We start from the raw sequence: 24,885 nt of genomic DNA, 5'->3' as shown, positions 1-24,885 counted from the left end.
GACCGGGACCCTCAGAAGGCAGCTTTGTGTGCCGGGCCCTCTGGTGTTTACCAGGACGCTGATACAATATCCATCTTGTTTAGCGGAGGATTACTTTGTTTAGGTTGAGAAGGCTGTGGGCCACAGAAGCGGCATCTGGTTCAGGAAACCGGGGGGGCGGCCGGGGTCAAGGGTCACAACACCAGTGAACATCCATTTACATCTTCGCGGAGGGCTGAGAGTGAGGTATTGTTCCGGGGGGCCGGGGGGTTGTTTGAGTCTCGCCATAATTCTTTTATGACACTTTAACGTGTGGAGTTGACGTTTACCTGCTGATGTCAGCACCACGGACAGAGACACCTCAGGTGGATCCACCTGGATCTACCTTTTCTGCTTCCTGTCGCCGTGACAGGCACTTCCTGTTGGGATCAAGCCGCACAACATACGGTCACAACCAGTGGCTGCACAGACGTGATATGTTGAAAACCTTCTTTAATATTGTGATTTCCTGAATCATTTTTTAATAACGACTGTCTTGAAATAAATCAAAGTGGATTTAATGAAATACTGATAATGTGACGCGCGAACATCTGATAGTTATAAAGTCTAAACGTTATGAATTAGAGTCTTAATGATCGTAGACAGTGTTGTCCTAATGATGCAGGTCTAATAGAAGCTTTTTTAATTAAAAAAACAAATCACATCATGACCTGAAGAAAACAGTTTTTAAACCTGAAGGAAGTTTTATTGTGGCCTGTGTGTACATTCTTCACGTTACATGGTAATACTTCAAAATGATAGCATGCTATAGTAGCACATATAGCATTCAGTATAAAACTTTGATTGAGAACTTAGGGGGAAATTGTCCGTAGGTATAAGTGTGTGTGTGAATGGTTGTCTGTCTTTGTGTGTCCTGAGACACACTGTCGTCCTGTCCAGGGTGTCCCCTGCCTCTTGCCCTATGAAACTGGGAAAGGCTTCAGTCTCGGCACGACCCCCACAAGGGATAAAGCGATAGAAAATGAATGAATGAATGAATTCTCTACATGTTTTGCTGCAGGAACTACTGTATATTTAAAATGAAACGTCGTTCATATAAAACCTTGCTTTAGTGATGCTTTAAAAACACATGTTGACACATCATCAGAGATCATGACATTAACACCCGGGGCAGCGGTTTTGGAGCAACGACCCGTGTGACCTCCTTGGCGGAGGTAATTAAGACACATTCATTAAGCCTTTAAACGCTCGCCTCTCGTCCTCATATTTTCTTGGCAGTGGAAGTTGCTGCCGAGGCGCCTCTGAGCAAACACAGCTGCTGCCTCATGATGTCATCGCGGCCGCACTCCTGCCGTGTTGATCTTTAATAAAGACAAAAGCCTCATTAGTCAATTACGGGGCCTGACGGCGGAGGAGATAAACGGCGGCGATGGTTCCTCCGACGCTCCTCAGACGTTCCTCAGACGTTCCTGATGGACGAGCAGCGAGAGGCTGATAAGTTCAAGTGCTCAATCCTGACTCGTGCGACTCCACACCCGGTCGATGGACCCCGAGGGCGTCGTGAACCGCACCTCCCTGGGGTCACATCACGGTAGACGCGGCTCAGGCTCACTGATTCCGGGCCAGAACCACAGAGACCTGTCTGTTTTCTCTGGAAACCCGGCTTCTCCGGGCCCGCTCGTATCTCCTGAAACAACAAACCACAGCTCCCCAACATGCACGAGCCTCACATAAATTGACAGTGATGTTCGTGTTCACTCCATTAAAGTCGTGGCCGCGGTGCCAGCGGGCCCAGATGGATCAACTGCGATGCCTGAGGAAAGACAGGAGCGCGGTCTTCAAAGAGAAGCTGCAGAATCTAATCAACCCTTCGGGTCCAACCGGCCCGGGTGTGACGGCCTTTTCCCCTCAGCTGGAGTCCCAAATTATCTGGTTCTGGATAAAAATCCAGACTTCATATCGGCCGGGGGCGGGCGGGGGTTGGTTCTGATACCAGCGCCGGTGAAGGATTTGGGTATTAGATCGGGTGGTGCGGATGAAAACCGCCTTTTATAAGCCGTCTGGACCGGCAGGAGCCAGGACTGCTGAAGCCGCTGTAAAAAGAAAAGCCTTTGAAAGCTCCGGGCTTTGAAGTCCCAGGTTCTAATCGAGGTTCAGGACCGAAGAACAATTTAACTCTGTGGAGGCTCGGCCCAGAGCAGCCATTTTAGTCTCAGCATGGACGGGGTACGAGGTGTTGTTGGATTCTACACGTCACCCTCAGCACCCGGTGGGACTCCAGACAGATCCACCACACAATGACACCTTATTAGCCACAAAGAACCAACAAACCTCCAGAATGTTTTCACAGCTTGGGATGCTGTGGGGTCTGAAGAACTGGCATCTCCACACACACACACACACACACACACACACACACACACACACACACACACACACACACACACACACACACACACACACACACACACACACACACACACACACACACACACACACCAAGGGATACACACACACACAAAGTAAACAAGAGGGCTAGAGATCCGGGTTGTGCCACATGCGGTCACTAAAGGATCAAGTCATAGGTTTCATTGACACGATTCTTGAATAAAGACGTCAACGTTTAATTGTTGATCAGATCAGAGTCGATTAGTAAGTCTTGATTTATTGAGTACAAGAATTATATTGATACCATACGTATCATGATACAAGTATACAAAGTATATATGTGTAGTATTGTCAAGTACTTGACTCTGGTGTTGTGAAAGTGTAGTAACAAGTATATATGTGTAGTATTGTCCAGTACTTGACTCTGGTGTTGTGATAGTGTAGTAACAAGTATATATGTGTAGTATTGTCCAGTACTTGACTCTGGTGTTGTGATAGTGTAGTAACAAGTATATATGTGTAGTATTGTCCAGTACTTGACTCTGGTGTTTTGATAGTGTAGTAACAAGTATATATGAGTAGTATTGTCCAGTACTTGACTCTGGTGTTGTGATAGTGTAGTAACAAGTATATATGTGTAGTATTGTCCAGTACTTGACTCTGGTGTTGTGATAGTGTAGTAACAAGTATATATGTGTAGTATTGTCTAGTACTTGACTCTGGTGTTGTGATAGTGTAGTAACAAGTATATATGTGTAGTATTGTCCAGTACTTGACTCTGGTGTTGTGATAGTGTAGTAACAAGTATATATGTGTAGTATTGTCCAGTACTTGACTCTGGTGTTGTAGTATTTACAGACCACATGACTCTTGACGAAGTTGTATCTACTTTCATTGCCAAAATATGTCCAAACATCATCTTTAAAAGCTGCTGGACTCACTGTATCCTCTAGTCCTCAGTCATCATTCTTCCTTTGGCTGTGGAGGACATAATGGCTGCTGCCGTCTAGAGGTCGGAAGTTTAACTGCAACTCCAAAAAATGAACGTGTGTTTGTTAATTGTAAATTTAAAAAATAATCATTTTATTTTAAACTCTTTTTGAAGTATAAAACATAACAAAAAGATGGTAACACATAAAAAATATGATTTTCAGGCCAAACATGAGAGAAAAATCAATAAATACTGCTGTTAAATATTAATAAAATATTGCTTTAAAGAATATCACGATCTATATCAATATTTTCCAACACTCCTGGTATCAGTACTTCATTATCTTATCCATCTTTAGACATCTTTAGGTTTGTTAAGACTGTCTTTACTTGCATAAGCCAAGAAATAGTCGGACGCAAAAAAAATAGTTCTGCTCCTTCTTTGAGGCTTGTTTTTGGAAAAAACAACAGAATCACAAAATGAAGAATATCATGGGAATAAACACATGTAAATGATTCATTGACAGATTTTATTAAAGTTAATTTTTACAAGCAGAAAAGACAAATGGATAAAGTAATTAAAAACCAGTACAATTCCATGTATTATATTGATAAATGAAAGGGAAAATGTTCCAGAAGTAAACTCAACTCAAGCTCGTATTTTTCCTCGTGTCTCCATCTTTCTAACGGTTCCGTCCAGCGTTCATGAAGACATTAAACCAGCAGAAGCATAAATCCTAAAAGTTTCCTCCTCATATGCCGTCTTGTGTAACTCGCTCCATTACCTCTGCTGGAAGTCAAACATCTCTATGAAGACCACACACATGTTCACCGCCGACACACGTCGACCAGAGCCGTGACCCGTGAACACAGCGATATGTTCAGAACCTTCAGCACTTTTATGATATTCACAGTGAACAGGTGCGGCGGCTAGTTTGGGCTTTTTTAGGATGTAAAGAGTTGAAACATGATCGTGCAGGACGAGTCAAAATCTCTCTGTTCTCACTGAAAACTGATGAAAAGTAGATCCACGTTCATATCTGGACGAGATCATGATGTTTATACTGAGAAACGACCAACAGAGTTTGATACGTTCGTCCATGTTTTGACTGATAAACGCCGATAAAAACGAGAGTTGATCTGCGTCACAAATATTAACCGAATGCTCTCGTTTTTTTGCGACAAGAACTTGAGACGACTCACGATAAATCCACAAGAAAAAACACTGCAGTGCTTTGGACATGTGACCTTGTCTGAGTGGAGCATGCTAACACGCCGCTAGCCTGTCACTATAAACATGCTGCTATTACGAGTGGGTCGTAGACAAGTCTATGCTATCAAGTGCACATGCTACATGCTAATTCATTTAGTTTTAGTGACAGCTTTGATTTTTTTTTACTCTCTTTTAGTTGAAGTAATAGAACTGAGGGAAAAACATGTCCAAAAAAAATCAACATTTAAAGCTGCTGCAGTCCAATGTATCCTCTCGTCCTCAGCCATCTTGCAGGATTTAATTGTAACTCTAGCTGTGGAGGACACTATGTCTTCTGCCATCTAGTGGACGTTTAATTAACACGTTAATTGTACATTTTAACAAGTAATTATTTAATGTTAAACACACTTTATTGAAATAAAAACCCTAAAATAACTGATGGAAATAAAATCGATGTCTTAAAACGCTCTTTTGGCTCGCCCTGAGGTACACCAGGCTGCAGGTGCATGCTGGGTAAGACACATGTAAAGTGTAGTAGGTTCATAAGTGAAGCAGGACCACCACGGTCGTCGTTCCTGTTTGAAACATGAATTCATAAAAGAACCGGCGATGATTCATCACGAGGTCGGAGAGTGACGTGACGCTGACGTCAGACCGTGATGGCGAGCGGCGCCGGAACACGACGCGTGTCACGTGCAGTTAATAAAGAGGACCCGGGGTCACGGCGAGGGCTCCAGATGCATCCTGGGATGAATGGTGTTCGGGGGACGATCTGCAGAGGTGTGTGTGTGTGGGGGGGGGGGGCAGGACCTGGGGAGTGATCCGGGTGGAGGAGGGTCTGCGATCCTTCGCCAAGAACAACACGGGAGCGGCGTGAAGGATGGCGTGAAGGATGGCGTGAAGGATGGCGTGAAGGATGGCGTGAAGGATGGCGTGAAGGATGCTGTGAAGGATGGCGCGAGCTCCGTGTAGAGACGTGCGGAGCGAGTCCAGGCCCGGCAGGTCCCGCTGTAAATCCACCAGACGATGGGACCCGTCAACTGGACCTGCAGCTGTGTTCCCCCGATCCCTGCTCACCTCTGCTCCTCCCGGCGAGTCCTCCTCCGTCACCCCCTCAAGAACACAATGGACCACCTCTCTGGCCTTGTTGTTGTTGGAAGGAGAACCTCTCGCTGTGAGACCAGAGGATGATTCCTGAAGGTCTCAGGGGTTCTCTCGCTCATCGTCAGGACACCAGTTCCATCCCTCGGACGGATCACTGACGGGAAAGAAGTCTTCGGTCCATGAATAGCTCTGGCAGGAACGCGTTGCTATTAAAGCGGCGCATTAGAAGCCACCAAATAACTCCTGCACATATCCAGAGATTAAACCCGGACTCGTAAAACCTCAGTTGTGCTCTCTCACCAGCTCGACCGCCCAATAAAAGCTGCAGCTTTCTCCAAACCCTGCAGTTCCAGGAGCAGAGACCACATAAGACCCGTTTCACTGGCCTCCTCCGGGCTCGAGGTATTAGCTGTAACGCTTGTAAAGATGAAGACGGCGCATACCTCCCCCGAGCAGCTCATTTTTACTTTATTAAAAAACACACAATAATGTGCGTTCTTTGATTCAAGAAGTGTGTTTGATCCTGGAAAACAGCGACGTTAGCCTGGAAGTTAGCAACTCATGTAGCAACAATAAGTTATCAATGGAGCAGCGAGAACATATTGATACACTTAATATCGCAGATATTTTTTCACGATACTGTTGCAATATTAAAGAAAGTGCAACGTATTAAACTTTGTATCGTTTGGCTGTCAATTCATTTTTTATTCTCAATATAGTTGTTTTTTTGTTTTTTATTTTAATTAAGTTTGTAGTTTGTTGGAGGAGTGATACAGGAGTGATGGAGGAGTGATGAAGGAGTGATGAAGGAGTGATGGAGGATTGATGAAGGAGTGATGGAGGAGTGATACAGGAGTGATGAAGGGTTGATGATGGAGTGATGAAGGAGTGATGAAGGAGTGATGGAGGAGTGATACAGGAGTGATGAAGGGTTGATGATGGAGTGATGAAGGAGTGATGAAGGAGTGATGGAGGAGTGATACAGGAGTGATGAAGGGTTGATGATGAAGTGATGAAGGGTTGATGAAGGAGTGATGGAGGAGTGATGGAGGGTTGATGAAGGAGTGATGGAGGAGTGATACAGGAGTGATGAAGGGTTGATGATGGAGTGATGAAGGAGTGATGAAGGAATGATGGAGGAGTGATACAGGAGTGATGAAGGGTTGATGATGAAGTGATGAAGGAGTGATGGAGGGTTGATGAAGGAGTGATGGAGGAGTGATACAGGAGTGATGAAGGGTTGATGATGGAGTGATGAAGGAGTGATGAAGGAATGATGGAGGAGTGATACAGGAGTGATGAAGGGTTGATGATGGAGTGATGAAGGAGTGATGAAGGAGTGATGGAGGAGTGATACAGGAGTGATGAAGGGTTGATGATGGAGTGATGAAGGAGTGATGGAGGGTTGATGAAGGAGTGATGGAAGAGTGATACAGGAGTGATGAAGGGTTGATGAAGGAGTGATGGAGAGTTGATGAAGGAGTGATGGAGGATTGATGAAGGAGTGATGGAGGAGTGATACAGGAGTGATGAAGGATTGATGAAGGAGTGATGGAGGAGTGATACAGGAGTGATGAAGGGTTGATGATGGAGTGATGAAGGAGTGATGGAGGAGTGATACAGGAGTGATGAAGGGTTGATGAAGGAGTGATGGAGGGTTGATGAAGGAGTGATGGAGGGTTGATGGAGGAGTGGTGGAGGAGTGATACAGGAGTGATGAAGGGTTGATGATGGAGTGATGAAAGAGTGATGGAGGGTTGATGAAGAAGTGATGGAGGATTGATAGAGGAGTGATGGAGGAGTGATGAAGGGGTGATGGAGGAGTGATACAGGAGTGATGAAGGGTTGATGAAGGAGTGATGAAGGAGTGATGGAGGGTTGATGAAAGAGTGATGGAGGATTGATGGAGGAGTGATGGAGGATTGATGGAGGAGTGATGGAGGAGTGATGAAGGAGTGATGGAGGGTTGATGAAAGAGTGATGGAGGATTGATGGAGGAGTGATGGAGGAGTGATGGAGGAGTGATGGAGGGTTGATGAAGAAGTGATGGAGGATTGATAGAGGATTGATGGAGGAGTGATGGAGGAGTGATGGAGGATTGATGGAGGAGTGATGGAGGATTGATAGAGGAGTGATGGAGGATTGATGGAGGAGTGATGGAGGAGTGATGGAGGATTGATGGAGGAGTGATGGAGGATTGATGGAGGAGTGGTGGAGGATTGATGGAGGATTGATGGAGGAGTGATGGAGGATTGATGGAGGAGTGATGGAGGAGTGATGGAGGATTGATGGAGGAGTGATGGAGGAGTGGTGGAGGATTGATGGAGGAGTGGTGGAGGATTGATGGATGATTGATGGAGGAGTGATGGAGGATTGATGGAGGAGTGGTGGAGGAGTGATAAAGGGGTGATGGAGGGTTGATGAAGAAGTGATGGAGGATTGATGGAGGAGTGATGGAGGAGTGATGGAGGAGTGATGGAGGATTGATAGAGGAGTGATGGAGGAGTGGGACTGATCCAGAGACAACAGACACCAGTACTGATCCAGAGACAACAGACACCAGTATTGATCCAGAGACAACAGACACCAGTATTGATCCAGAGACAACAGACACCAGGACTGATCCAGAGACAACAGACACCAGGACTGATCCAGAGACAACAGACACCAGTATTGATCCAGAGACAACAGACACCAGTACTGATCCAGAGACAACAGACACCAGTATTGATCCAGAGACAACAGACACCAGGACTGATCCAGAGACAACAGACACCAGTATTGATCCAGAGACAACAGACACCAGTATTGATCCAGAGACAACAGACACCAGTACTGATCCAGAGACAACAGACACCAGTACTGATCCAGAGACAACAGACACCAGTATTGATCCAGAGACAACAGACACCAGGACTGATCCAGAGACAACAGACACCAGGACTGATCCAGAGACAACAGACACCAGTATTGATCCAGAGACAACAGACACCAGTACTGATCCAGAGACAACAGACACCAGTATTGATCCAGAGACAACAGACACCAGGACTGATCCAGAGACAACAGACACCAGGACTGATCCAGAGACAACAGACACCAGTATTGATCCAGAGACAACAGACACCAGTACTGATCCAGAGACAACAGACACCAGTATTGATCCAGAGACAACAGACACCAGGACTGATCCAGAGACAACAGACACCAGTATTGATCCAGAGACAACAGACACCAGTATTGATCCAGAGACAACAGACACCAGTACTGATCCAGAGACAACAGACACCAGTACTGATCCAGAGACAACAGACACCAGTATTGATCCAGAGACAACAGACACCAGTACTGATCCAGAGACAACAGACACCAGTACTGATCCAGAGACAACAGACACCAGTATTGATCCAGAGACAACAGACACCAGTATTGATCCAGAGACAACAGACACCAGTACTGATCCAGAGACAACAGACACCAGTACTGATCCAGAGACAACAGACACCAGTATTGATCCAGAGACAACAGACACCAGTACTGATCCAGAGACAACAGACACCAGTATTGATCCAGAGACAACAGACACCAGTATTGATCCAGAGACAACAGACACCAGTACTGATCCAGAGACAACAGACACCAGTACTGATCCAGAGACAACAGACACCAATATTGATCCAGAGACAACAGACACCAGTACTGATCCAGAGACAACAGACACCAGTATTGATCCAGAGACAACAGACACCAGTACTGATCCAGAGACAACAGACACCAGTACTGATCCAGAGACAACAGACACCAGTATTGATCCAGAGACAACAGACACCAGTATTGATCCAGAGACAACAGACACCAGTACTGATCCAGAGACAACAGACACCAATATTGATCCAGAGACAACAGACACCAGTACTGATCCAGAGACAACAGACACCAGTACTGATCCAGAGACAACAGACACCAGTACTGTTCCAGAGACAACAGACACCAGTACTGATCCAGAGACAACAGACACCAGTACTGATCCAGAGACAACAGACACCAGTACTGATCCAGAGACAACAGACACCAGTACTGATCCAGAGACAACAGACACCAGTACTGATCCAGAGACAACAGACACCAGTACTGATCCAGAGACAACAGACACCAGTATTGATCCAGAGACAACAGACACCAGTACTGATCCAGAGACAACAGACACCAGTACTGATCCAGAGACAACAGACACCAGGACTGATCCAGAGACAACAGACACCAGTACTGATCCAGAGACAACAGACACCAGTATTGATCCAGAGACAACAGACACCAGTACTGATCCAGAGACAACAGACACCAGTATTGATCCAGAGACAACAGACACCAGTACTGATCCAGAGACAACAGACACCAGTATTGATCCAGAGACAACAGACACCAGTACTGATCCAGAGAGACAACAGACACCAGTACTGATCCAGAGACAACAGACACCAGTATTGATCCAGAGACAACAGACACCAGTACTGATCCAGAGACAACAGACACCAGTATTGATCCAGAGACAACAGACACCAGTACTGATCCAGAATCTTAAGACCTCCTCTAGTTGTTGGTTGACCTGGACTCTGCCTGGAAACTGGAGATCTGAAGCGAGCATTGTTGGAATTCGAAGTCTGTCAAAGACATTAGTGGCTGTTGTGAAGACACCTGCTGATAACGTTCTCTCCATCTGGAATGTGTCTGGACCCTCTGAAGTCCGGACTTCCAATGGATCCCGTTCCCTCCAGAGGTGTGGCTCGATCAAACGTGGAGGATCTCGCCCGAGATCACATGCGCCCCAGAAATTCATTAGCCAAGAATTCTTCAGAATTGCAAAGCTCTCCTGCATCTGGTTAGTGAGTTAGCGAGGGAGTGTCACGGCTGGTACATCAGACCTGTGACGAGCACCTCCCCCACGCCACGCTCCTTCAAAACATGCCGTTCGAAAAACCCTTCAAGAGAATCCAACACCTCATTCTTCAGTGACTCATGCGTCGAGAGCTTCCTCCTTCTCAGCTGTGGTCTCGTGAAGAGGCTCCGAGGCGGCTGTTAGTCAGGAGGAAGGAATCAGACGCTGGTGTGGACGCGACCACAACCTGAGGAGGAAAACCTCACGACGGCCATGTTTGTGGACACACCACTGGAGTCTGTTCTGCACGAAAATACAACATGAATGGAATTAAACGAACAGTTAGGATGTGAGGATGTTGATCACGACTCTGGTCTTTATCGTTGAGTAAGAATCGATGAATAAATCTTTTGCTCTGAGCTCAACCTAAGAAGCGTCATCTCTGACTCAAGCCAGACACGCAGGGAGGAGGTTTTTTTTTCTGCTACTATTTGGCGACTTTCAAATATTGTTGCTGATCTTTTGAGACAGTTTTTTCCTCTCGAAATTCCTTCTTCAATGACTTGTCTGGTCTGTGTATTTCATTTTTAAATATTTGTAATCAGTATCCATATATTATTATTATTCTTTGCTCTATTCTATTTTAATCTTTGAATTATGAATTAAATGCTGTATTGCTGTGTTCTAATTGGAAAAAAACAATTTCAATAAAGTTCTACCTTCCTAACCTATATAAGGTACCTTCAGACCTTTTCTTCATAAACTCTCCACCTTGTCCTGGGTCTGCCCCTGGGCTTCCTCCCAGTCGATCCCCCCTTACTAATCTACTTTGAGTCTCTCGTGTTGAGTAATAACAAAGATTGAGAAGTTAATCGAGAGATTTGACTTTTTTCACACAGTTCAACACTTTCACATTTAGATGTTTATCTTTAAGGGAAATCGCTTTTTGTCATAATATAGAAGTGTGAATCTTGATTTAAAAAACTACATTTTTAAAAACCCACTTATTTAATTCTACAAAGATTCGTAAAACTAATGCTTTCACATTTCATTGTTTTCCTTCAAGTCACACGGATATTTGTTATGCATTTTAATATTTGAATAAGGCCTCGTGTTTTATGAGTTAAATCCATCATCTGTGCGCGGACCGTGAGTCCAGCACATGTTTGTGTGGTCAGCTCTGCCGCATCCATCACAGCCTAATAAATGGGAATGACCTCTTGACCTCTGCGTGTGAAGACGTGTGTGGAGGACACAGGAATGCTTCTGTTCATGACGCTCATCCGTCTCCTCACAAGTTCATCTCGTTGTGATTCTGTGTAAACACTTATTTTGTGAGGAAGTTAAGCTCAAAAACGTTGATGTTTGTTGGATTTATCGTCGTATTTTGACCGCAAGTGTTTCATTGAATTGAACATTCGGTGTAATTACTAACGTGACAGCACCATCTAGTGGACAAACACTGTCACTCGGTCAAGGAACTATTTTCTCTTTCTTTCTCAGTTGAAACTGTTGAGTTTTGTTCTTAGTGGTTCCATACTTTGAAAGAAACGATTCGATGCCAGTTAATAACTGGTACTTTTGACAAAATGATGCTTTAAACATGGAAAAAACACAAGGTTTGTCCAATAACTTCTATTTTTGATGCTTTTTATTTGTTTTAAACGAAACCAAACAGCTTAGAACTGTTGACAACAGACGTTTTTCTAAACCATCAGTATTATTTTAGGGCTAAGTTGTGCAATAGTTGCAAATAATGGCAACACAACGTGGCTTTAAACGTGTGAGGGAATGATTGACAGGCTGCTTCCCGACGGACTCGATTCGTTCTCGGTGTTTGGTGTGTGTGTGCGGCTCGTTCACACTCTCGGCTGAAACCAAAGCTAAAGCAAACAACGAAGGCAAACCTGGAGGAAATCATTAAAGGAATCGAAAGCTGGAAACGTCACTTTAATTCACAGACTCGCACAAAAAAAACATGTTTTTGTCCTTTTTACATGAATATTACAGTTTATCACAACTGTACACGGCACCATTTTAAACACTGTCTGGACGTATGGATTACAGTAAAGATTACTGTGAGTTATATATATGTATAGTTTATCTTTAAGAACTCCCAAACAAATGTAAAAAAAACGGTTAACTTACAGAGGTCTGAAAGTGGTGTAACAAAGTGCTGCAATAAGTGAGTATTTTGTTCAAGGGTTTGTTAGTTGTAGGTTATTAATAAAAGTCTTTGAATGTTCGTAAAAATGCCTGCTCACTTCATCTACACATTACAGTAATGTTTGCTGCTCTCGTGGCTGACCAAGGCTCAGAGAAACGTTGGCGCAGAGTCACCACCAGAGGTCAGTGTTGGCAGCTGTTGCCGGTGAAGAACCGGTCGCGGCTGCAGTCAAACCTGAACGTCTCCATTCTTTGTCACGCGGCCATGAATGTTGCCGTCGGTGGCTCAGATGTTCGGGTAGGCGGCGCCGCAGAAGACGTCCAGGCAGTTGACGGTGATGAGCGCGCCCGTCAGCTGCCGCCACTGCCTGGTGACCGGGTTCTTCATCTTGTCCAGGAGCAGGTGCAGGTCCTGGATCATGTCCTTGTAGCCGTCGCCGTAGCACTGACTCCAGGAGAAGAGGAAGTCGTAGGCCGGCTTCCACATGGCCTGGAAAACCAGAGAGAGAAGTCAGCGGATCCACGACTCATGGTCGCGTCTCGGTGGCGTGAAGCTGACCTGAGCCACGAGCACGCCGTTCTTGCTCAGGTGTGGAGCCTCGTAGGCGGCGATCTGAGCGTGAGACAACTTCGCCATCTTCTCCGCCAGCTCTCGCCATCGGACTCCGAGCTCCACGGCCGTCGACAGGATCACCGTGTTCTGGATCAACTGAGTCACGAGATGCACGGAGTTGATCTTCAACAGACCCTGAGGACGAAAATCCATGACATACTTTCTCACGTAGATGAACAACGTTTATTTGACCTTGAAAACTCTACATACGAGGCGTCATCTTTCAACAACCCTCTCAGTAACAGTGACATTAATAGCTTCCATGATGCTTTGCCGCCCAGCCAACCAATCACAGAACTTGACATGGCAAAATATACGTAGAATATAAATACTTAATAATAATTAAGTAAGTTAATAATGCTTTATTGTAGCGACCAATCAGCCGCCACAAAATAGAGCAGTGTGTTCACTTTTAGCACCATAAGTAAGGTGGATGTGCTCATTTGTGTCTGTGGTTCAAATAAATCACATTTCTACAACAGTGTGAACGTTGACAAGGAACTTTATACAATGTAAATTAAACATGTAGTATCTGTGGAAACGGCAGGACCATGGACGGTCAACCATGAGCAGGTGATGCACATTAGCAAGATTTTGTTCCTCAACGTTTGTGTTCTTTAAGTCGAAGTAAATCCTCGACTATATATATCTATAAAAGAACTGGAGCTTCGCACTCAAACGTGATGTGGTCCCAGTAAAACCCCAGACCAGATGCACCTGCATCAATAGCAGTCTGGACTTCAAATAGATCTTAAATTAAGGAAATGTTAAAACTGCTAAATGCAGATAGCTTCGGTGATGAGTTCACTGAGAGGGACTGAGACCTGAGAAGTTTTAAGCCAGTTCTACTGTTTGAGTAAGAGAGTGAGTGACTTCCAGTGGATGGTTTGTGTGAATATATAAATGGTTTAAGTTCGTCATCACCAGGACTATCTCCGTACGTACCACCATCAGCTCACGCAGGAACTTCTTCCTGCTCTTCTCGGCGCTGCAGTCTTCCTTCAGCTTCTCCAGAACACACGCCACCTTCTCCTCCTCGGTCTCGGCGGTCCGGCGCGTGATGGTGTCCAGCGACAGGTTGTGGTATCCCAGCGCGTCGGCGAAGACCTTCCAGCTGCTGATGTGCTCCGTGATGAGGGTTTGGATGGCGGAGTACATGTAGGTCAGCTTGTTGAAGGGCAGGGTCAGGTGGTCCAGGAGCGCCTCCGTGCCCACCTGGATGCCGGTGAAGTCCATCACCTGATCTCTGCCGATCAACTTGACGTTCCTGCAGTGGATCAAACCAGTCCTGCCTCGGAGGAAGCCGATGTACCAGTCCTTCTCCTTAAAGTTCCCGACGGACCGGACCCTGTCCTTGGATAGCAGCGCCACCGTGTCCCCTTTGAAGTACTCCAGCAGATACTCCACCCGCGGCTGTCGGAGGACCGACTTCATGGCCACGGCGTACCAGAGCACGTGCACGGGTCGGTCTTTAAACTGAGGGATGTTTGGAACGCTCTCCTCAGGAATGGAGGCCTCGCCTCGCCTTTCTATGGACTTCACCATTCTCTTCTCTGACCGGATCGGGGCGGTGGGCGGGGAGAGTATTTGGAACCGAGCGATCGGATCTTTGCCGGACTCCTTCACCTGTAGATCCAGTTTAAATGGGTTCATAGTTGCGTTGCCGTCACAAGACACAGCCACCGGTAGATGCACCACGGTTCCGATTTTGAGTTGACTCTGCCGGACCTCCTTCAACTTGTCCTCGCTGCGGATCCTGAAGGTGGAGTCGGCGAGGGTGACGGCCACGAACAGGTTGGTGAGTTGTTCGGGTCGGAAGCGATGCGTCCCCCACAGCTGCAGCACCAGCGGCGGCACATGCTTGTTGCCTCTCTGGATGTCCGAGAACGGCAGCTTGGACGGAACGCTCTCGTGGCAGCAGACCACGATCACCACCTTGAAGGACGGATGGATGAACCTGGGGCCGTACAGGGCCACCGTGATCTGGCGGTCCAGGTAGTCCCAGACGGACGTGGCCGGTGGTTCCAGCGCCGACGCCTCGGCCACGGCGATCACGTAAAAGTGCGTCTTGAGGTCCCGGAGCTTCATCTCCATCTTGTTCTTATGGATGTGGCAGTCGTTGACCTTGACGTAAGGCCCGTCTCTCTTGTTGGACCACAGCGCCACCACGGTGGTCATGACCTGACTGGACGGGTCAGTCTTCACCTCTCCAGACAGCTTCACCTCCAGCGAGATGCACTCCTTGGTGTTGATGTTGCTGAGCACCACCTCCAGCAGGGGGCTCATCGTGGTCATGTAGTTGTTGTTGAGTCCAGGAGGCGGGTCCAGCATGGCCTTCAGGGTGACCTCCTGGACTTCTCCTGGGGGAACGTGACCCTGTGGGATGTGGATGCTGATGTCCGAGTCTGCGAGTCGGACCGAGCCTCCCGAGTGGCCGATCCTGCTGATGACTTGAAAGTTCGTCGCCTGGGTCTGAGCCCAGCCGGGACTCTGGCTGATCAGGTTCAGGTCCAGACAGGACCGGGTCAGCTGTCTGTGGCTGAGCCAGGCCATCTTATACGCCTCTCTGTCGTTCTTCAGCCACTCGAAGTCTGGACTGAGCACCGGCCGAGGCGGCGCGAAGCTGACCTCCCGCTTCGGCGCCTTCCTCTCCAGATCCTCCAGGATGTCCGAGGCGCTCCTGCACCTCCCGGACCGGAACCGGCCCTCGTTTCTGCTTCCGACGAACCCCACGCTGCCCTCGTCCGACGACGTGCTAATCGCATCACCATTGTTCGTGCTCGCATGGTTCCCGTTCTGCGTCTCCGGCGGCGCAGAGTTGTGGACAATATCGTCCAGGAATGGATTGGATCCGGTCAGCTTGTGCCAGAAGGGGTTGTTGGTCTGGGATAAGTTGTTCTGCTCCGGCTGTAAAGGAAGCCACTCGGAGCTCTGCCTCGTCTGTGGCGCGACGCCGCCTGTGAAAGAGAAGAGTCTTAAGTTTCCTTACGCAGGACAATCCGTTTGACACACACGTCTGGTGTGATGAGTTCACTGGGAGGGAGTGAGACCAAGAGAGTTTTGAGCAGAAGTTGAGTGTTTGAGTTGGAAAGTGATGAGAAGTCCAAGAGTTTGTTATTGTAAATATGTTTAAAATATCTTGAATAATCCAACAGAGAAGATAAATTTAAGCTTCTTCAGTTTCTATCGTGTAATTAAGTTTGTATTTGTCGTCTTATTTCTATGAAAACCTCTTCAATACATTCATTCATTTTCTACTGCTTTATCTTTTGCTGGGGTCGCGGGGAGACTGGAGTCTATCCCAGTATCATAGGGCGAGAGGCAGGGGACACCCTGGACAGGACCCCAGTCTGTCTCAGGACACACAAAGACAGACAACCATTCACACACACACTCATACCTACAGACAATTTCCCCAAGTTCTCAATCAACCTCTGTATGTTTCTGGACTGTGGGAGGAAACCGGAGTGACCGGAGTAAACCCAGGCAACACGGGGAGAACAAACTAACTCCACACAGAAAGGTCACAGGTTGGCTCGGTCTGGAAGCGAACCAGCACCACTGTGCGCCCCTTTTTTATACAATGGTGTAAAAAGGTTAATTGTAATTTATATTGAAATAAAAAAATACTCGCTCATATATTTACAATTCAATATCCATATAAAATCTAAACATGACATGACTGCACCACGACCTTCATCAGTTACCATTTATATCATTGGTGGACACGGCGTCGTCCAGGTCGATCAGCGTGCCCTCGGACCTGCTCCTCACCAGGCTGCCCACGCGATGGAAGGATTGACTCTCAGCTGCCATGATCCTGTGGAGAAGGTTCACAGACGTTAACTTGACAAGAGTCTAAGAGCCACAGAGAGTCTTCTCTTCCTCGACACCTTCCACACGTGTGAATAGGGAAAGCATGAGGTCATATTTAATGACCCAGAACAACTTGAATCTTCTTTGTTGCTCGTCAACATGTTTGTGAAGCAGTTTATTATTGAGTCACTGATGGACTGATGACCACAGATCAAGGAAGAACAAACTCTTTCATTAAGACCTTTTTATTTGTTCAGGCTTTTCCTGGATTTTCTGGAACTCCTGTTGTGTTATCAGTATTATCTTGACCTTTAAAGTATATATTTAATAGAATTTTGTTTTGTTTGTTTAAGCGCTGGTCTGGAAAAGCGCTCTATAAAGACAAATTACTTACTTACTTCCTATGGTCGAGATGAAAGTTGTTTCTTAACATAGAAATAAATCAACTTTAGTCTAACTTTACAACAAATCATCAATTTAACAAAAGGTTTTAAAACTTGCATTTCATTGTTTGCTAATGATGAAGGATCGTCTTATCTTATCTCTCGATGTTTGACGTCAGCTTCTCTCTGTGATTTAAAGAACATGTTGCCATGAATCCTTAAAACATGTGATTTGATCTTTTAAGGCAATACAATACAGGATCGAAAACTTAATTGTAATAATAGAAAAGACAATAGTTTGGTTAAAAATTCAAGAATTTTGAATGAATATGTTGCTACTCATTACTTGATAATTCAATGTGTGAGTGGATAGAAAGATATTCTTCATGTTGTTGATTTAAAATGACGTAGATTCATATTAATAAGGAAATTTCTTAACATTTTAATCACTTTGTTGTGCTCATGACCAGACGTTTTTGAAATGTAAGTTTGTTTATTTATTCAGCAGTTACTTTTCAACCTAAAAATACATCTAAATAAAGAGATATAATCTACCTTTTCAGTCTATTTAAGGAATCTTTGGTGCCGCAGATTCAGTGTTTGCTGTCAAACAAGAACTCATCTCCGCCCGGGGCTCTCTGCGGGGGAAACTGTTTCAAAGTGGAATAAAGCCAGAGTTTCTCACTCACTGTCCATTCATGTGTCGTGGCTGCGAGTGAGTCAGTAATGATGTGTTTATTACACCAGTGCACAAGAACAGGTTGGTCTTGTCTCTGAGACAGAAGCTGCTGCTGTGACAGAACAACTGATGCAGCTTTAGAATAACTTCAACTTCGAGTAAATAAATAATAAAAACTAACAAATCCAAGCGTTTCCTCCTCAGGTCTGATGGTTTAGTGTCAGTTTATCCGCACAAACAAACAGATATTTGCATGAAAACAAGACTGAACTCTGGCTCACCTTCGACATGAGAAGTTGTAGTTTCTTCTCCTGGATCACAGAAGAAGAAAAGAGAATAAAAGTCGCTCCAGCGTCGACACCAGCTCAGCGTGGACCTGCTCATGCGGCTCTAGAGTCCAGCCCTGAAGCATTTTGGGAAGTTTTGAAAAGGCGCAGGTGCCGGTGCTGGAGGTGTGGCCTCCGAGCGAGTCACACTACAGCCCCCACAATGCACCGCTGTGTTTACGCAGCACGGACTTGCGACACCTGAAACTGAGCGAGTGAGTTTCGACAGGTAGATGTTTTCACAGAAGATAAGAAAGTGAGGGAAGAGGCTGTAGAGTGAGTCTAACACGCCTCTGGTGGAAGTTTATGGTTTAGTTTGTGAAGAGAAATGAAAAGTAAATGATTTCATGAAAACTATTAAAAATATTTCACAACAGATAAAATCAACCACACATCACTAATGTCATTAAAATAGATCAATAACTGTAATTCGTTATTTTAAGTTATTGTAGAATTTTTGAGGTAAATAAATGGATTTAATATCAAATGTGACACTTTTTTCGTTAGTGCGCTGGTGCTGCTCCCTAGTGGCCTGTTTAGGATGTGCAGGATATAGATGGATGCATGGATGGAAGGAACTTTATTGATCCTCCTGAGGTCTCCTTCGGGAACTTGTTTTTCCCGCCAACGGAATATACTGTTTATATTATATATGTTAAAGAATATACTGAATATACTGTTTATATTATATATGTTAAAGAATATACTGAATATACTGTTTATATTATATATGTTAAAGAATATACTGAATATACTGTTTATATTATATATGTTAAAGAATATACTGAATATACTGTTTATATTATATATGTTAAAGAATATACCGAGAGACTTCTTTTTCATGTCACTTCTTCAGTTTTCACTCTTGTTTTATTTGAAAATTAAAGAGTAACTTTCAAGTAAAGTAGTTTTTATAACTTTATTAAAACACAACATGGAACAAATCCTGTGAATCAAGGATTTTAAGTTTAATCGTATGTTTGTTTCTGACGTGTTGTTGATTAAACTTTAATGTTTATTTATTATTAATGATTAACTGAATGTATTGTTTTTTTTTTTGTTTCTTTTCCTAGTTATCAGACCTGATGTGCGTGAGAAGAAGTCAAAGCAACACAAGTGTTAAAACCTTTAAACGTTCCTGAGTTTGATCTGATCAAATATGAATTATTCAATTTCTAACCTGCCTTGAAGTTTCCATCTCAATAGATCCTGTTTACAACGAAAAGAAAAACACTGGCCAAAACAAAGCTCCTTGGCAGAGGTAATAAATACTACTATAATATATGGCGCTTTTTTTCTTTCGGTAGTTGCTGTACAAGTCTTTTGCTGACATTTCTTCCATCTTGTTTACATGAACATCTTGTGATAAGCGGAAGAATAAATATAACATGCTATGACGACGAGGCTCGTGTTTTGTTCATTTAATTCAAATTACTTTTAATGTTTAAAGAAATTTAGTTTTTCTACACATCCTTATTTCTTGGTGGTTTTTTTTAAACACAAAACGTTTAAACTAGAGACAAAATTTCACTTTAATCTAACAAACTAAATTGGATTAGTTCGTGAAGATCTTGTCGTGCAGATTGAATGACTTGAGTTGGACTCGTTGCTAAAGATTAACACCAGATGGTTTGAACAGAAAAAGGTTCTTTGGACGTTAAATCTAAAGTAATGCTCCACATTGATTTCTCTCCTGTGCCACTAGGAGGCGCCATTCCACCGCAAAACCTTGCGTGGCCTCAGCTGTGAAAGTGTTTTTGTTTTTAGAAACATCCGCGAGTCACTTGTATTTAACATGAACTACATCTGCGTGAACGCTGCTGCGAGCTGCGCATGCGTCAGATCCGCTGACGCTCAGGTGAAGCGAACACCTGGACGGGAATTGAACCCAATTGAACACATTGTTCCAGAGCCGCGTCCAGTCAAGAGTCGTTACTCTGTTGTTTCAACTCTTGACTGTCATTGACATGTTAACTCGACGATGGTTCATGTGATGTTGACGCTGATGACGTCAGATTCCCAAACAATGAGTCACAACTTTAGAAGACGTCATAAAAGTCTTCTTTGAATAAACATTTTGACCCGATATTGAATTAACAAGATTTCATTAACCTCTATTTTATCTTATATCACAATGACGTCATCAGAGTCAGACCCACCTTTCGGTTACAGTCGTGACTCATTATAAATCTGACGTCATCAAGAGTTCCCACACACAGGTGTGAGTCACGCAGGTGCGTCTTATCGACTCCGGATGATGACATCACTTTTATTTTAACCGTCGAGTCTGTCACCATGGTGATCCGAAGATGAGCGTATAGTGAGATTCGAACCTTCAACAAGTTTCTTATTTGACGAATCATAAAGACTCGCTAGGTGGCGCTGGAACGCTGCATCGACGAGACTCCTGGAGATAAATCTCACTTAAAAAATACGTGTTTCTCGTGAACCTAATGTGGTAGAAAATATACAATTATTGTTGCTTAATGGTTCGATCTAAACCAGTGCGTAAAGTTTTTGCGTAAACATAAGAAGTGTTTTATTTATATTAAAGTAAAAACCATGTAACAAGTAGCTGAAGAAAACATTTACAGTTTTTCCACTAGAATTATTTTAGTTTTAAGACAACAAATGATCAAATCTGTGAAGTATTTTAAACGTTATTCTGAGAGAAAGTGAAAGAATTAAATGAAATAAAAATAGTTATTTTGCAGTTAAACACGGGGATGTTCAAGGCCTTGGCTTCTGTAATATTATGATCAATTATTGTCGTGTTATTATCATTATTATAAACCTTACAAAACACTTTTTTTTTTAATTATCAAAGTCACAATTTACACGCTCGTCATCGACACCTGGTTGAACATTGACCAGAACGCACGGACCGGACAAGCAAACAGACGGACTCGGTGGCTGTGAATCCAGACTTTATTTTTGCGGCTCACAGAAAAAGCCTCGTGTTGAGAGTTGAGGGGGGGCTCAGAAATAATCATGAAAATAAAATAAAGAAAAAGTCACTTTACAACATGCGTCCTTAAATAAAACCAGTGGATCGACAGTAAATTATTAGAAACAATTCAAAGTGCGCCTAACGACAGACCCCCTAAATACATGGTGGTTAAATACCCACGTTACATTTCATCAGAAAGAAAAGTACATTACCGTATATTCTCAAATATTTACTAGCGTCCATGTACAACTAGGAATACAAAACTCGTCTCCTTGGACAAATACATTATTACACCGGGCTGTAATTCTTCTTCTAAGACCTACTGTCGTCATATTTACACGGTTTTCTTTGCGCAAACTCGGAGGAGTCAATATAGAAACGACACAACAGAATATCTTTGACTGTAAAACCTCTACACGTGTTACTGCTGCTCGAGAATAAAGTGCCAGAGTTTGCGTGTGAACAGACAGAACAACTTTGCAGACCCTCATTGTTTGTGTTTACGCAACAGTTGGAGATTCAAAGAAATGCGCGCAGACGCGTGCGTGGCTTTAAAATAAGAGTCAACATGATAAATGGATGAATCCCGTTTAGATTTTTAAAACGTGTTTTTTAAATCTTTTTTTTTATAAATGGTTTTAACTTCTAAAGTAAATTTAATTCTGTTTCCAAATCGAATGAAAGCGACGGTATTTATTATCAGAAAACGTGATTAAAAAACGCTGTGATTTTTCTTATAACGAATTTTAGAAACTTTAATAAATCCATTATATATCATTTTGTCGTTTTATTCATCAGTCGTTTAAATATTTCAGTGCGTGTTTTGACAGTATATGTTGCAATTTAAATATATAGTTGACATTATACTTCGAATCATGTTGTTATATCAGCGGGAAATAGAGTTAGCGAGTCATCGAGGCCTTTAACATTTATTTTAAAACTGCCACAATTTAATCGCTTGTAATTATATCAAATATTACGATATTCCTTCATTTGAACTTATTTTAAATGTGACTAAATGTCACTCATTATAATTATAATTTAGGCCATTTCGTGGAAATAAAAACCTAAAACTAAGGTCAAGATTCCGCCAAAATTTCCTCCACGATTGAGTTATTTTTTCATTCAAAATCACTATTAAATTTTAGATATTATATATTTTTTATGAAGCGTCAGAGAGAAATAAACCCGATTTATTTGGATTATTTTCGTTTGATACTCTGGCCACTTTGAAATGATACAGAAGTCTCGATGAAACTGGTATAAACTCGGTTTAAATGTAAATCATTGATTATAAACTGGGTTTAAATGAGGTTTAAATGTAAATCATTGATATAATTCAAACAATATTTTCCTTACATTGTGCAGTATTTGAACGAGTGGTTTTATCAGATGTTTTTGACCCTTATTAGAAAGTCCTGGACCGTCACAAGCGCACGAGCCCTGAATCCAACACGTCGCGTCCCCGGTGTGTGACCCGCGGGCGTCTAGAGACCGTTCATACCTAAGCCCGGTCCGGCCTCGGGCGCGTGCAACAGGTCCGGGGAGTGGCACGGAGGACTCCCCGGGGCGCTGTGCTCGCTGTCGGTGTCGCTGCCTCTCTTGCCCCCGGACCCGGACCCGGACCCGGCGGACCCCCCGGCGCTGTGAGTCTTGACGTGTTTGCTCAGGTGGTCGCTGCGCATGAAGCGCTTGTTGCACACCGGGCACGCGAACCTCTTCTCGCCCGTGTGCGTGCGCAAGTGTCGCTGCAGCTCGTCGGAGCGCGTGAACCTCTTCCCGCAGAAGAGCCAGTTGCAGACGAAGGGTCTCTCGCCGGTGTGCCAGCGCAGGTGCGCCTTCAGGTGCGACGTCTTGCCGTAGACCTTCCCGCAGCCCGGGATGTGGCAGCTGTGCAGACCCTTCCTCCGCAGGCTGGCCCCCGCGGGGCCCAGCCGCTCCGCCTCCTGACAGTTCGGACAGTCGCAGGTGGCCCGGCCCGAGTACCTCCGCGCCGAGGACCTGGGGGACCCCGCTAACGTGGCGGGGGGACCCCCGGAGAGCATGGTCCCGCCCGCGCCCGCCAACGGGGACGGGCTCGTGTCCGGGTACGACGACAGCACCGGCTTGAAACCGTCCATCAGGTGCTGCCCGGAGCCCAACAGGTGCGGCGCCGGGCTGGAGCTGAAGGCGGAGTGACTCAAGCTGGAGTAGTCCGAGTTATATCCGCCCAGCGGGGAGTGCAGGGACGTCTGGAGACCCCCCGAGTGCAAGGAGCTCTGCAGAGCCGCGCCGTTCGGGTTCTGAACGTCAATCCATCCCGCGCCGACGTCCCACCACGCGGACGCCCCGGAGGTCCCGACGTCCCCCGCGGGGATCCCCGGGTGCGAGGACTTGAACCAGGACTCGTAGGGGTGCGCCATGCGCGGGTAGATGCCCTGCAGCGAGTCCACGGAGGTGTGCACCTTGGACAGGAACACGGGCTGGTGGCCGGACTCCTGCGCGCCGCCGCCGGCCTGGAACACCGAGTAGTCGTTCCCGAAGTGCGACCCGGACGCGGCCCCGGGCGTCAGGGAGAAGGCGCTGGAGCCCGGGGACCCCTGGCCCCCGAACGAGTCCGAGATCCCGGAGCCGTTGCGCGTCACGCCGAAGCCGGACAGGCCGGTGCCGAGGCTGCAGCTGCCGCCGGCGGAGGCTCTCTTCCAGGGGTGGAAGCCCTTCCCGAACGACGGGTGGTCCGCGGAGGGCGAGGGGCTCGCGCTCCCGATCTTGTTGCATGTGGCCGCGAGCATGGCTAGAGGAGTGGATCCGAACCTGGGCTCCTCCTGGAACGACAACAGAAGTCAGGGCAACTCTTCGTCTCTCCCGCACGCGCGCTCGTACCTGCACCGACTGACACAAACTTCACGCCGCGAGACAACACAACACGCGCGCGCTCCCGCAAACACGTCCAGCTCCTCCGGACAATGCGCGCAAAGAAAGCGATAGAAAGAGCTTCACACTCACCCCCAGAAGTGAAGCTGCCATCACACTCTCCTCCTCTCACTCTTTCTCTTTATGATCCTTGTTTTTTTAACAGACGCGCAACTCGAGCCCGGTTCCGCCCATCCTCCGCGCGCCTTTGAAGTGCCGCGGCGACACGGGCGACCAATCAGCGGCCGCGTCCGCGCGCACGGTGAGGTCATCAGTGCGCCTCCCCCCCCCGGCCTCCCCCGACCCCCCCCCCCCCCCCCCCCCTCCAGGAGAGACGGCGGAAGAAGTAAGTAAGTAAGTAAGTAATATATATTTATATAGCGCTTTTCGAGACCAGGGTCACAAAGCGCTTTAACAATCAAAACAATACTCAAAAAAGTACATACTTCAAAGATCAAGATAATACTGAGAACAACACAGGAGTTCAAGAAATTCAAGGAAAAGCCTGAACAAATAGAAACGTCTTAAGGTGTTTCTTAAAGGAGTCAGTAGATCCATCAATCAAAGAGA

The 24,885-nt window shown here is 45.5% G+C and overlaps 2 protein-coding genes across 2 annotated transcripts; both read right to left on the bottom strand.

Annotated features, from left to right (window-relative positions):
• Nucleotides 1-12,434: 12,434 nt before the first annotated feature.
• On the bottom strand, nucleotides 12,435-18,561 carry macc1 (MET transcriptional regulator MACC1). Its single transcript, XM_087778823.1, has 5 exons — nucleotides 18,429-18,561; nucleotides 16,977-17,089; nucleotides 14,215-16,226; nucleotides 13,216-13,404; nucleotides 12,435-13,146 (listed from the first exon to the last, which is right to left on the bottom strand). The coding sequence occupies exons 2-5, from the start codon at nucleotides 17,083-17,085 to the stop codon at nucleotides 12,943-12,945; spliced, it is 2,514 nt and encodes an 837-aa protein (XP_087634949.1). The 5' UTR covers nucleotides 17,086-17,089; nucleotides 18,429-18,561; the 3' UTR covers nucleotides 12,435-12,942.
• Nucleotides 18,562-22,910: 4,349 nt separating this feature from the next.
• Nucleotides 22,911-24,429, bottom strand: sp8b (sp8 transcription factor b). The gene is made up of 2 exons (XM_087812563.1): nucleotides 24,409-24,429; nucleotides 22,911-24,227 (listed from the first exon to the last, which is right to left on the bottom strand). Exons 1-2 carry the CDS (start codon nucleotides 24,427-24,429, stop codon nucleotides 22,911-22,913), a joined length of 1,338 nt encoding a protein of 445 aa, XP_087668689.1.
• Between the last annotated feature and the right edge of the window lie 456 nt (nucleotides 24,430-24,885).

The sequence above is a fragment of the Callionymus lyra genome, chromosome 17, assembly GCF_982586985.1.
Source record: "Callionymus lyra chromosome 17, fCalLyr1.hap1.1, whole genome shotgun sequence".
Lineage (NCBI taxonomy): Eukaryota > Metazoa > Chordata > Actinopteri > Syngnathiformes > Callionymidae > Callionymus > Callionymus lyra.
Note: the sequence above shows the minus strand (reverse complement) of the source record. Positions and strands in the feature narration are given on the sequence as shown.

What these genes read in the sequence shown, in the direction of transcription:
- macc1 (XM_087778823.1), bottom strand. Translation starts at nt 17,085, where the DNA reads ATGGCAGCTGAGAGTCAATCCTTCCATCGCGTGGGCAGCCTGGTGAGG. An exon ending in GTCCACCAATGATATAAATG is followed by an intron (nt 16,227 to 16,976) that starts GTAACTGATGAA and finishes TCTCTTTCACAG; the next exon opens with GCGGCGTCGCGCCACAGACG. An exon ending in ACGGCGTGCTCGTGGCTCAG is followed by an intron (nt 13,147 to 13,215) that starts GTCAGCTTCACG and finishes CTGGTTTTCCAG; the next exon opens with GCCATGTGGAAGCCGGCCTA.
- sp8b (XM_087812563.1), bottom strand. Translation starts at nt 24,429, where the DNA reads ATGGCAGCTTCACTTCTGGGG. An exon ending in TGGCAGCTTCACTTCTGGGG is followed by an intron (nt 24,228 to 24,408) that starts GTGAGTGTGAAG and finishes TTGTCGTTCCAG; the next exon opens with GAGGAGCCCAGGTTCGGATC.